This window comes from Dermochelys coriacea, chromosome 3 (assembly GCF_009764565.3).
Source record: "Dermochelys coriacea isolate rDerCor1 chromosome 3, rDerCor1.pri.v4, whole genome shotgun sequence".
NCBI classification, from domain to species: domain Eukaryota; kingdom Metazoa; phylum Chordata; order Testudines; family Dermochelyidae; genus Dermochelys; species Dermochelys coriacea.
In genome coordinates, this window is record NC_050070.1 from 131,528,531 (window position 1) to 131,542,184 (window position 13,654).

The window sequence follows — 13,654 nt, forward strand, 5'->3', positions numbered from 1 at the left end:
CATAAGCTTTCGTGAGCTACATCCGATGCATCCGATGAAGTGAGCTGTAGCTCACGAAAGCTTATGCTCTAATAAATTTGTTAGTCTCTAAGGTGCCACAAGTACTCCTTTTCTTTTTGCTTCCTTATGACTGCATTCATCATACAGTGACTCCTTATTGATTTAACTATGAAACAATATCCATGCTAGTTTTAAAACCAGTGGCACATCAGTCCATTCTCAGCTGTTTAGAAATCTTTCAGTTGTGGTTAAATGAATCCAATAATTGAAAAAACTGTTCTTTTGGCTAAGAGGATCTGGTTGTCTCAAACTTCCCTACTGCTGTCATGCGCTCAGTCAGTTCCTGTCTATATTGTAGATCCAGGATGGCTTCTCCTCTGGTTGGATTCTCTACTTTGTGGTTTGTAAAGTTGTCTTCTTTGTAACCTAGGAAACAACTTGATGGAAGTTTGACTGTATGTATTAACCTATAGATGAATGGGTAGTGAAATTCCTCCATGAGTACAGTAATGTTAGAGTTTTGAGAATCTTGTAAATTGGTCCAGGATTTTTTTTAAAATGTCCTCTCTAGCCTGTGATTTGTAACAGATAGTCCACTCTATTTTTTCCCCTTGTATCCCAGGGGTTCTCAAACTGGGGGTCACAAGGTTATTACATGGCGTGGTCACGAGCTGTCAGCCTCCACCCCAAACCCCGGCTTTGCATCCAGCATTTATAATGGTGTTAAAAATATTTTTAATTTATAAAGGGGGTCTCACTCAGAGGCTTGCTATGTAAAGGGGTCACCAGTACAAAGGTTTGAGAACTACTGTTGTATCCCTACGCAAATAACTTGATCATTAAATGACTAGTAGTTGAATTGTAGCTCACTGGCATAGTAAATACTTCTGATGTAATGGCACGCATCCCATCCCTCCATCTTGATTCTTTATGCAGACTGGGCATGTTGCAGGAATTACCAGATGATACTTGATAGCATGCATTAGGGAGAAGGTCACACTAGGTGATCATTGTAGTCCCTTCTGATCTTAAAATCTGTGAATCTTGGACTCCTCAAACAGTATAATTCCTGTTATGAGAATCATCCCTTTTATGGTTCATTTAGAACCATATCTTCATTTTCTACTTGCAGTGACTAATTTTTAGTTGCTGTTCCAACTTGTATTTTATAAATAGATTGTGTTGCTTTTTGTTCTGTCAATCTTTTTTTTTTTTTTTTTTTTTTTTTTAATTCAGCGTCAATAAGTGCAAAGAGCAGAGAATTACCTGGTTATACCATTTTTGTTTGTGTTTTATAATCCGGACACACAAGTAAGATGTTTCCTACAATAGTAAAGAGGAGGAGCAACAGCTTAACAATTGAAACAAGAAGGCTGTTATAGAGTTTTTTGCGTTTCCACTGTTAAATGTTTTTTAAAACATTGCTATTTGCAGTAGATAAGGAAAGGATTAATTTTGCTCCTTGCACATGTGGTAGAAGTCTTTTGCCTTCTTCAATATTTCAAACTGGTTGTAAAGGTTCCTTACCCACTCTGAACTCTGGGGTACAGATGTGGGGACCTGCATGAAAACCTCCTAAGCTTATTTTTACCAGCTTAGGTTAAAACTTCCCCAAGATACAAACTATTTTCCTTTTTCCCTTAGACTTTATTGCTGCCACCACCAACCGTCTGATATATAACCAGGAAAGAGCCTGCTTGGAAACGTCTTTCCCCCTAAAATCCTCCCAAACCCTATACCTCCTTTCCTGGGGAAGGTTTGGTAAAAATCCTCACCAATTTGTATAGGTGAGCACAGACCCAAACCCTTGGATCTTAAGAACAATGAAAAATCAATCAGGTTCTTAAAAGAAGAATTTTAATAGAAGAAAAAGTAAAAGAATCACCTCTGTAAAATCAGGATGGTAATTGCCTTACAGGGTAATGAGATTCAAAATATAGAGAATCCCTCTAGGCAAAACCTTAAGTTACAAAAAGACACAAAAACAGGAATCTACATTCCATTCGGCACAGCTTATTTTCTCAGCCATTTAAAGAAACAGAATCTAATGCATATCTAGCTAGATTACTTACTAAATTCTAAGACTCCATTCCTGTTCTGTTCCCAGCGAAAGCATCACAGACAGAGAGAGAGAGAGAGACTTTGTTTCTCCCTCCCTCCAGCTTTTGAAAGTATCTTGTCTCCTCATTGGTCATTTTGGTCAGGTGCCAGCGAGGTTATCCTAGCTTCTTAAGCCTTTACAGGTGAAAGGGTTTTTCCTCTGGCCAGGAGGGATTTTAAAGGTGTTTACCCTTCCCTTTAAATTTATGACACTGGTGAAGAAGATTTTTTTATTTCAGAGTTTCTTGTATCTGTAGTCATTAAACTCTGTAATGCCTGAGATTCTATTTTGATTTCTACAATTAAGCAATGTATTATTTTTTTTCTTCCCTTTGCTCTCCCCCACTTCTCCATGCCATTTACATACTCTTTCTGGGTGTATCCCATTTTTGGATTTCTATTCATGTTAGACTTTCTATAGTGCCTTTCACTGTAATATGTTAACTACTGCTTTTTCATGTATTTGTGTCCCATCCCTTATTTCTACTATTCTTTCTACTTTTGTCTCCTTAATCTTTCTCACCTATCCCTTTCCAGTCTTTACCCCACTCTTCGCTGGCCAGCATACCAGCCACCTTTCCTCCATCTGAAGGCTGGACGTAGACCCATCCAGTAGTTCTCCCTAGGACCTGAATGTGCTGGCTCAAGGAATTAGGGACCAAATAGTCTCAAACTGACATACGCTGCTTTTCCCAATCACTTTCACACTTCTTCCTCCTTATGTTTTTTTTTTTCCTTCTCTCCCTCATCTCCTCCTGATTTTCTTCCCATATAGCTTTTCTGTGCTACTACTCTTGCACACAAATTTTGGTCAGCTCCATAGGCAGAAATAGTAGTGAAACTAACTGTATAACAAGGTTCATGTCAGCTACTGCACTTCTTGCCATCACCCCTGGAACAAACATGATGTATGGAACATATGAACAGCCCTACTCTATGGGACTGCCCTGTAGAGGAATTTTTAAAAGGTGGGGTTGGCATTAGGAAACATGGCATTTGCATGATTTGGTACATTTATACCCTGCTTAAGTATAACAGTTCAAGTATACTATCCAGAGATAATTCAAATATTTGTTTTTGCAGATTCACCACTTTTGCATTTCCATGAGTCAGACTGTGAACTAAGAGGGTCTTCATCCTGTGAATCTCTACTTTCTCTCAATACTGAAAAAATTCTGGTATGGTGTATACTATTTTATTATGTACAATAAGAATGCTAATTGGTTGTAGATGTGAGGGAAATGGGTTTGTGTATTTATTTGCTAGAGGTTGGAATTATTATTAATAATAGAAATTATTAATATTATGGGAGACCATAAGACACTAATTTTACCAAAACCTCCTTTTTTTAAATCCAAAGGCCAAATGGTATTTGATAGCATTGCTCTAAACATGCCTAACAGCTTAAAAATAATCAGTCAGTTTAACAAATACAATAACAAATTTCAGAGTAGCAGCTGTGTTAGTCTGTATTCGCAAAAGAAAAGGAGTACTTGTGGCACCTTAGAGACTAACAAATTTATTTGAGCATAAGCTTTCGTGAGCTACAGCTCACTTCGTCGGATGCATTCAGCGGCTGAATGCATCCGACGAAGTGAGCTGTAGCTCACGAAAGCTTATGCTCAAATAAATTTGTTAGTCTCTAAGGTGCCACAAGTACTCCTTTTCTTTTACAATAACAAAGTATTCATAAGCATGTGATCAATATACTTACTAAATAGACTTGACCAAGGGAAAACCATCTCATTGTGGTGTGCTCCAACATGATCAGGTAGGGTCTGACAAAGAAACCTCAGATTCATAATGTGATGTGTCATTCCATATTCTTTATGAAAATATGCTTATGATATGAATATGACATAACTGAGCTATACTTTATGCCAGATGGCTCATGTGAGATATCATTAGAAAGGTTATGATTTACTGGATGTGATTATCCAATTTGTATACCTGTATCATTTCTGTATCTGAAGTTAGGAATACTGACTATGTATCTGTATTTCAACTATGCTACTTTGGGTGAGGCCCACTGCCAACACTTCAGGTACAACAATGGAAAAGCCAGACAGGGCGGATGGCCCGTCAGTGAGGACAATGAGCTGTGAAAAGCTTGGCTTTCCTGTGGACACTCCATACTGCCACTTTACTACAGGGTCAGATGGTCTTGTCACCTGGTACTAAACATTACCTCGGACTTCTTGTAACTTTCCACTGTAAGGGAAGGGGGGTCAAGTTTAGGAAACAAAGGATTCTCGGCTTATGTAAATCCTATTTAAGGGTGGGGAGGAAGGCAAACAGGACTCCTCCTCTCCCTGGCCTGTCTGCCCAAGAAGAAAGATTGCAAAAGGGAAGGCAAGGGTGGGGGAGTCCAGACTGAGACAGAGGTCCCATCTGAAAAGGAATATAACTGGAACTCCAAACCACAGAAACTTTGCAAACTTCCTGCAACAATAGCTAGGGTGAGAAATACTATCTGTAACCAATTTCTTTAGTGAAACTAGCTTAATTTGCGTGTTTGATTTCATTTGCTTAGTAATCTGCTTTGTTCTGTTTGTTTTCCCTTTTTACCACTTAACATCTGCCTTTTATAGTTAATAAAATGCGTTTTGTTTATTATTAAACCTAGTTTCTGTAATTTCTAACTGGAGTGCGGGGTGGGGAGGTGGGGGAAGAAGTGTGCACACTTCTCTCCACATTGAGGGAAGGGGCGAATTTCATAATATACCTTTGGGTCTGCACTCCAAGGAAGGTGGACATCTGAGTGCTGGAGCAAGTACCTTAAGCTGAGTCTTCTCAGGGCTGATCTGCAGGTAGCTGTAGTCCTGCCTGTGTGTGTGTGTTAGAGCAGGTTTTAAGAGCCTGGCTCAGCAAGACAGGTTAAAGGGGACCCATGCTGGCAGAACAGGTAGACTCAGTGGTATCTTAGCATATCTGGTGATTTTCCCAAGGGTTCCAACACATCACACACCACTTTTTTTATACCCTTTAACAAACAAATGATGTCATTGCCAATTATTGACTTCATCTAAAAAACAATTTGAGACAATCCACCCTTCGTTCCAGTCTTAATCCAAATAAGATTTTATTCCCAAAGCCTTTTGTCTCCTCCTCCTTGCTGACCAACAGATTTTCCATTGCAGCTGGGTCCACATAGACTTTACCTTTAAGATAACACTGGTATGTGTGGTGGGAAGGTTTATGTTGGCTCCTTTTAAGACAGATTCCTTTTGTCTTATTTAATACCATGTGAAGTCACACCTGTTGGTCAGAGTCTTCGTTTTTAGAAACTTCCCTGTATCATATTAGGTATTCTCTGAATGAGACATCCTCCCTACTTCATTCCTTCTGGCCTTATAACTCATTATTTTCAAGGCCTTCCTTCTACTTACTAGTCAGGGCCTTTCTTTACAACACATATATTTTCTTAACCAAACTTAAGCTAATTTTAAATTATTTAACTTCATATTTATCCTACACTACAAATTAGTTCAGTTTGGCTTTGTAGAGGGAATTTGTACAAATTGTTTGCTTCTATGACCACCTGCTCTTGGATCAATACACTACACAAGAAAAGTGCTCATGAAAGATTGACAACTTTGGATACTTAGGACTTCTACCCTTGGAACTAATGCCACCACCAGGCCAGTGCACTCTGCTTATTTGCACTCTGTTAGTATGTCTCAACTCCTTTCAAGAAATGCTGTCTCTGGAATTGATAGTTTAGTGCATGCTCTTCATAGTGAATCTTCTACTTCTGAGCCTGCCAAAGATGCCAGGACTATCAGTAACTAATTTAAGTTACTACAGAATGGCCACTATGAACTGGTGTTGTAAAAGGAAGAAGTTTTGTATCCCAATACCTGTCTCCTAATCAGTTCAGTCACTGTACATCATGTTTTGTTACATCGCAAGTGTCATCATCTACTATAGATGTATACACTAATGAAGGCAGATTATCATTGCATAGAGAATTCTGAAGGGACAGTTTCAAGATAAAAAAAATCATAGCGTTTTATAACAATAATGCTGGCTACCCAACTTATTTTATTAAAGATCAGAGTAATTTAGAGGATATAGGTTTCAGAGTAGCAGCCGTGTTAGTCTGTATTCGCAAAAAGAAAAGGAGTACTTGTGGCACCTTAGAGACTAACAAATTTATTAGAGCATAAGCTTTCGTGAGCTACAGCTCACTTCATCGGATGCATTTGGTGGAAAAAACAGAGGAGAGGTTTTCCTCCTTCCCCCCCCTGCTGTTGGTGATGGCTTATCTTAAGTGATCACTCTCCTTACAGTGTGTATGATAAACCCATTGTTTCATGTTCTCTGTGTGTGTGTATATAAATCTCTCCTCTGTTTTTTCCACCAAATGCATCCGATGAAGTGAGCTGTAGCTCACGAAAGCTTATGCTCTAATAAATTTGTTAGTCTCTAAGGTGCCACAAGTACTCCTTTTCTTTTTGCGAATACAGACTAACACGGCTGCTACTCTGAAACCTATATATAACTATAACTAGTGTGTATGTGTATGTGTGTGTGTGTATATATATATATATATATATATATATATATATATATATATATATATAATATTATATTGGGATATATAACTAGTCAATAATATTTGAGAGACCACCAACTACTAATTTAACCATAAATTCCTTTAAGTCCAAAGGCCAAATGCTATTTTATACAATTGCTCTCAACATGTCTTACAGCCTAAAAATAAGCAATTATACCTAATATTGTAACATACTAATCACATGCTTATGAATACTTTATGTACAAATAGGCTAGACCTAGGGAAAACCAAATTTAAGATAATGCTAATTCTTTAATTTCATACTTATTCTACAACTAATCTCTCTAATCCTGGACCCTGTTAATTTAAACTGCCCTGGAAAATTAAAGTGGAAACACCATTCTATTATCACAGCTGGGGATTTTTTTTCTGACTTCACTGATGCAAACTCTATATCCCAGCTCATTGGTGTCATCACCAGCTCCAGTGATTTGTCCCTATATCAACAGTTATGCAAGGTCCTTTTGATTGAAATTTATTTTCCACTTGAAATCTTGAGCAGAATGTTAGTTCCAACAACATTTAATGTCAGATGTATCTTTGGTTCCTAGACATATGGTGAAAGGTGCATTATAAATATGTGCAGTAGGGAGGAAGCAGATTATTCATATTTTAATTTTAATAACAAATTTTATAAGATTAATCTACAGATGTGAACTACAAAATCTTGTATGATGGATTTTCTATGAACAAAACCTTTTAGTTCATTCACCAATACCTTTTAATTACTGTTGACACTTAGCCCTGCAAAGTATTCTCTTGTAAATGTACCTTAAACATAGTGAAATCCAAAAATGATTACCAGGAATTTGGATTTCTAACTGTATCAGGGTGTTTAGTGTAGCTCTAATTTTCTAGTTGAGACAACAACTGAAAAATTATTACACTTTATCCTGTTGTTCATTCCAGTCTTGTATAACAAAGAAACCATGCCCCTCCCATCATATTTGAGGCATCAGATTCCAGAAACTGAAACAATAATATGGAGACTATATGAGAATTATGGCCTTTTCAATAAGAAATGCCAGTGTCAGTGGATAGGGAAATCATAATTAGGATTTATTGCATAGTAATAAAGAAACTGATATTCCTATCAATAAAACCCCAGTTAAATATCAGTGACTATTGATTTGCTTTCCCCCGAAGATTTTTTTTTTTAACCAAAGATAACAGGTATATATTGGCATTTGAATAATGCTAACAGTTTTCTGTAAAAGGTTTTTCTTCCAGCCAGTAGTATGGCTTTAGCATATTGGGCAGTGGCTCTCTTGTACAGTTAGGCAATGTTTGTTCTAGGGTGTGATCATTCCATTAGTAAGGCTAAGATTTAGTCACAGGTATTTTTAGTAAAAGTCATGGACAATTTACAGGCAATAAACAAACATTCATGGTCCGTGACCTATCCATGACTTTTACTATATAAATACCCCTGACTAAAACTTAGTAGCTCCTGGAGCCCCGGGCACTGCTGCTCTGGGGGCCCCAGAACACTGCCGTTGTGGGGCCCCAGCCACCCCTGCTCCAATGCCCTGGGGACCACTGCTCGGGTGCTCCCCAGAGCTGCCCCTGGGACAGTTGCTCCAGTGCTTTCCCCAGGCTAGCCATGCGAGCAGTGACTGGTGCAGCTTACCCCGAGACTGCCCCCGGGACCGCTGCTCAGACCCTCCTCAGGGCCAGCTGCCTGAGTAGCGGCTGATGCAACTGGCCCTGGGACAGCCCCCGGGACTACTGCTCAGACCCTCCTCAAGGCTGCCACTGGGACCGCTGCTCAGGTGCTCTCTGGGGCCAGCTGCCCTGAGCTGCCTGAGCAGTGGTTGGTGCTGCAGACGGTACCACTGCTCGGGGACTCCCTGGGGCTGCCCCCAGGATCGCTGCTCGGGCACTCCCTGGGACCAGCTGTCCTGGGACCACCTGAGCAGCACCCGGTGAAGCTGGGCCCAGGGCTGCTCCAGCAGCACCTTGTGTGGCTGGCCCCGAGATCAGTTGTGCTGAATGGAATGTATATTCCTGTTTTTGTATCTTATGGTTTTGCCTAGAGGGATTCTGTATGTTTTGAATCTGATTACCCTGTAAGGTATTTACCATCCTGATTTTACAGAGGTGATTCGTTTACTTTTTCTTTAATTAAAATTCTTCTTTTTAAGAGCCTGATTGCTTTTCATTGTTCTTAAGAGTCAAGGGTTTGGGTCTGTGTTCACCTATGTAAATTGGTGAGGATTTTTATTAAGCCTTCTCCAGGAAAGGGGGTGTAGTGCTTGGGGGGATTTTGGAGGGGAAGACATTTCCAAGTGGGCACTTCCCCTGTTGTTATTGTTAGACACTTTGGTGGTGGCAGCGTTTAACCTAAGCTGGTAAGAATAAGCTTAGGGGGTCTTTCATGCAGGTCTCCACATCTGTACCCTAGAGTTCAGAGTGGGGAAGGAACCTTGACAAGCTGTTATATTTAAATTCTTGAATGCATGCAGTTTGTGATACTTCCCTTAGAATAATTTAGATGAGCAGTAATATAAATATGGGTAGCATTGACTTCAGTAGCAAAAATCTTTCACCCAACTTTGGTTAAATTCATCAGATTTTTTTTTTAATTGTAAGTTTTAAAATTTATAAATGTAAATGTGATTACAAATAAGTAAAACTTTAACCTTATGGTAATGCCCAAAGGTCCCAGTCAGGATCAGACCCCATTGTGCTAGGTGCTGTACAAGCATGCAGGACAGACCAAAAGAATCAGACTGATCAAGAGCTTCAGGATTGTGTTCCCTCTGTACAGTGGGATTTGCCTTTGGTACTAAAAATGTTGCCCATATTTCTTTGATTCTTTTAGAATTAATATGCCTTAAATTTCTTTCAGCCTAAGGTTTAGCTTCATTGACTTCAACAAGAAAAATTGGAGACAGTAGTACAAAGTCTTTTTGATTGGTTGTTCAGCTACTGCTACTTCTGGCTACAATTTTGCTTCTATAATCCACTCTAATGCCTTTGGTTGTTTTGTGTGGTGTTTGCTGCACTGTATACTTACATTGTGGCAAAACTTGGCAGATTTATCCTTGAAGTTCTGGCAACTGGTATAATGTGAGCATATCTTGATGCTGGCAAGAGTTGGGACTCCTTGGTGTATACAGTTTTTGTCGGCAGAGAGACAAAGACTTTTATAATAGACATGTAAAGATAGCAAGTAGAGAGTTGGTAACTTTGGAGATCCATCTCTTTTGTTTATTTGGTAGCAATTGTTTAGTTCTTTTTGAAAATGTAACCAGCTATTACATGACAATGGACATAATCCATCTCAAAATAAAGGATTCTGATACATCTGCAGCGAGATCCAACTCTGGGTCTATGTTGGAACAGTTCAGTCAGCAGCTTTCTGTCATTTACCATTTCTGTTGTCAAGGTGGCCAGACATGACCCGTTGACTAGACATATGTTGCTCTGAATGGTGTGCGAGGGATATAATATGTACAACTCCTAAATAATGAGGTAGCTGATATATTAATGAAGCTATGTAATAACTTCTGCGATCTACGTTTGGGGGAAAAAAATGGGACCAGATCCACAGCTGATGTAAATTGACTTAGCTGATTGAACTCAGTTATGCCAGTTTAGTCCAGCGAGGAACTGTACAGAATCTTTTGATCATTTGGAGCCCTCTTTCTTCTCTACAGCTTTGACAAAAACGGAACTCAACCACTTAAAAATGTACTTGAATTAAATTAGTAAAGATTACTAGACCAGACACCATATCCTTCATTTAAGCTTGATCCATAAGAGGTATGTTTGCATCACGGTTTGAGAAAAGCATCTTTGTTACCCTAAACTGCAATGGGAGCTCTAGGCAAGACTCGGGGAGACAGTGGGAGTTCTCTGTATGAATCAAAGGTGTTTATAATTGTTTGGATATCTCCATGTACACTTCATTTTCATGTTATCATGTTCTGCAGATACATTTTCTGGAAAGAGATTTTTTCCGGGCAATTGTGCTTTTGTGGTCCCTACTTTCTCTATAATTCCAGTATATATGTTTTAATTGTAAAGGCATGTAGTAGTGAAGAGATTAACAATGCCAGATTTTAAAAAAAACATAATGAAACTTCTGTCTTTTATTATTGGGTCTATTTTCTTATGTATTTGTTTTATAGTCCTTCACTCTTCTCACTGGACAAAGGGTAAAACTTCCCTCCCACTATGTAATACATTGCTTAGGGACATTTCCATAATTCAAGTTAAAATGGGATGTATACTATAGTAAGGACATTGTTTTATATTTTTTGGTTGTCCTAGGTGTATATACTTTCATCTGGTATGTTAAGTTGGCTGTAGTATCAGAGGATAGCAGTGACATCTGAAAAGCAGTTTATCCCCTCACAAAAAGTTAGGAATATATTTTAGTGCCTTTCTTCAGTTTTGTTATATCATGCATTGTGCTTTAATACTAGTAGTTACTTTGATGTCAGATGTTCTTTTAAGGTTTTAAGCCGTAAATTGTCCAATGCTAAATTCTGATTTTGTAGGATTTTTTTTGCTATTGTCAGCTAAACGTTAAAACCATAATGTTTTACAGAACCAAGCAAAGTCACTTGCGGAACAAAAACGATTCCCATTTGCCACTGATGATGACAACACAAATGAAGATTTGGGTAAGATAATTATATAATGTTTGTTGGGGTGGTTCTAGATGCCGCTCACAGGCACAATGTTTTGATACTGTAAAATTATAGTTGGTAATTCTGATGGATGCTTTAGGATCACTTTTATCACTCCTTGAGCAATAAAATTTCAGCCTTTTATTTTTAATTATGTGGAAAGAACATCATGTACCTTTTTTTCCCCATAGTACTTCTTTCTACTCTGCACAGTGGGACATTTCACCGTTCATTTGGTCATGCAAATGTGAAGAAAATATTTTTTCAAACCCTGTTAAACACTCATGAACTCTTCCTACTCTCTCTTTCCTGTCATTGCTGATAACTGAAGATTTTCTGGATATTTGAGAGAAGCTTTCTGTCAGGTGAAATTGCTGCTCCATCGAGCTTGGAACTGCTGTTTTTCCTACCTTTTCCAAGTCTGAAAGGGGGGTGGAAGGTTCTTGTGGATTTCTTTCTCTATGCACTCGTTGGCACACTAGAAGGGCACCTGGTGAACTGCTGTGACGTTGCTCTATGGTCTTCTGCTTCTGTGCTGAGAGGCAGGTGTCTTCTAAACAGGTCTCTGAGGGAACCCTGTGCTGCTGAGGGTTTTATTTTTATTATTTATTTATTTAAATTGTTTGCCATTTACTCTCTCTCTCTTGCTTCAGCTTGGTCTCTGTCTGGTAGAGGGAAAGTTCTTGGAAGAATTTTGAGGAAGGTTGGAGACTCCCTTAGTCTAGCAGTAAATCTTGAACCCCCTCCAGTGGTTCAGCATTTGCCACATGGGAGCCCAGGTAGCAACATCAAAGGAACCCCATTCCTATGTTTGGCTCCAGGGCCTGTCATCCTACCTGCCCGACTCCTTTTTCGGATGCATCTTTTCTGGAGCATGTTCTTAGGAGTTTCCGAGTTGTCTGGCATTTTTCTGAGCCTAGGTCCTTCTATTTGTGCTTCTCCTGCTCTAGTAAACCTTAGGGGAAGAAATGTGAATTGTGTGGGGACTCCTCAAAGCGTGACCTGCTCATATTGCCTACAACATTCTAGGCAGTGTTTTTTCACTGTTTTGCTCCTTGCCCCAATCCTTCTCTTTTTCCATAAAACTAGTGTATTCAGTTATCAGTCTGCCCTTATGTTACAATAGTTTATTACCTTGGGAATGATTGTGATACCATATGACTGATGGCTAATGAAGTAGATTTAAGAATTTGGCAGAGAAGAAAGACAAATGAAGAAAATGCAAGGAGCCTCTCTAGCTGCCATTGGCTCCCTTTCGCTCCTCATACTGCAGCAATACTGTGTGCAGCCTCACCTCCTGACTGATTCTTAAGAGGTGTATGCATAGTGAAGTTTTTTGTATGTATACAAAGGCATATCCCTATGTAGTATAAACAAACACTTCACTCTGACATGTTAATAGTGGTGCAGGTTGGACTAGGCCCTCTCCTAAATCAATGCCCAGGACAAAATTAAGAACTGTCTCCTCACAATGACAGCACTGTCCACCTGGATGTGTATTTTTTCTTTCCTTTACATCGGCAATGGTTTGCAACAATGCCACCAGAATGTGTTTGCTTTGCAAAAGACAGGTTCACGTGACAGAAAAACATCGCAATTGCTGTTAATTAGCACCTTTTGTTGGCAATCTCAGCTGAGATGCCAAGGATTGAATAGGCCGAAGAATGGCTCTCTTGTCCCTAGAAATGATCCCTCCAAGTCAGGGTTGGGAAATATTGGCATGGGAAAATCTGTACTCAATCTCTACCTGTTCTGTGGATAGATGGGTCATTGTTCCCTAGGATTATATATCCAGCACCTTTCACAAACACTAAACTCACTGAAAAATATACTACATATTCTAAGTATTTCTGTCATGGTAATAGATGAACATGTTAGAAAAACGAGTTTTGTGATGAATGTAGATAACCTTAACAAAACTATTGTTTTCATCTTGCTTACCTAAAGAGTTATTTAGAAAGTGAGAAGTAGCCTGAATTCCTACTGTCTTTTTCTGATGACTCCTCTGACAAACTTAGCTGGGCTGTCACCAAAAACAAATATTTTAACACCTCTCCACTAAGTACTGCATCCTAAAATGAACGTAACGTGTTGAGTTTCTACTAATAGCTCTTTTGATGCTTGAAAAATAAAGCCTTGGTAACTCCTCTTAGCAATACAGTTGTCAAGGTAAACTAACAAAAAAAAAAAAAAAGTTTGATAACTTTAGCTGTCTTAATATCTGCAGTTATAAGATGTTCTGAACAAACGAACAAACTTGTATCTTAGGCTACTGCAGCCAAATTCTGCAATTTGATGGGCACATGCAGTTCTCATTATCTTCACTAGAAGTTGC

The 13,654-nt window shown here is 38.9% G+C and overlaps 1 protein-coding gene and 1 long non-coding RNA gene across 11 annotated transcripts in view; one reads left to right on the forward strand and one right to left on the reverse strand.

Moving 5' to 3' along the window:
* TTC13 (tetratricopeptide repeat domain 13) overlaps positions 1-13,654 on the forward strand; it is an 84,626-nt gene that overhangs the window by 2,932 nt on the left and 68,040 nt on the right. For all 10 annotated transcript variants that reach the window (XR_006280077.1, XR_006280081.1, XR_006280076.1 and 7 more), the window contains exons 2-3: positions 3,184-3,278; positions 11,238-11,313. Coding sequence is in view for 3 of the 10 variants with exons in the window: in XM_038395008.2 (XP_038250936.1) it covers positions 3,184-3,278; positions 11,238-11,313 (171 nt within the window). In the remaining 7 variants the exon portion in view is untranslated. The remainder of the gene's footprint in view (positions 1-3,183; positions 3,279-11,237; positions 11,314-13,654) is intronic.
* LOC122459407 lies at positions 4,072-11,612 on the reverse strand. The gene is made up of 3 exons (XR_006280082.1): positions 11,600-11,612; positions 5,642-5,644; positions 4,072-4,241 (listed from the first exon to the last, which is right to left on the reverse strand). It is a non-coding gene; the product is annotated as an uncharacterized LOC122459407 (long non-coding RNA).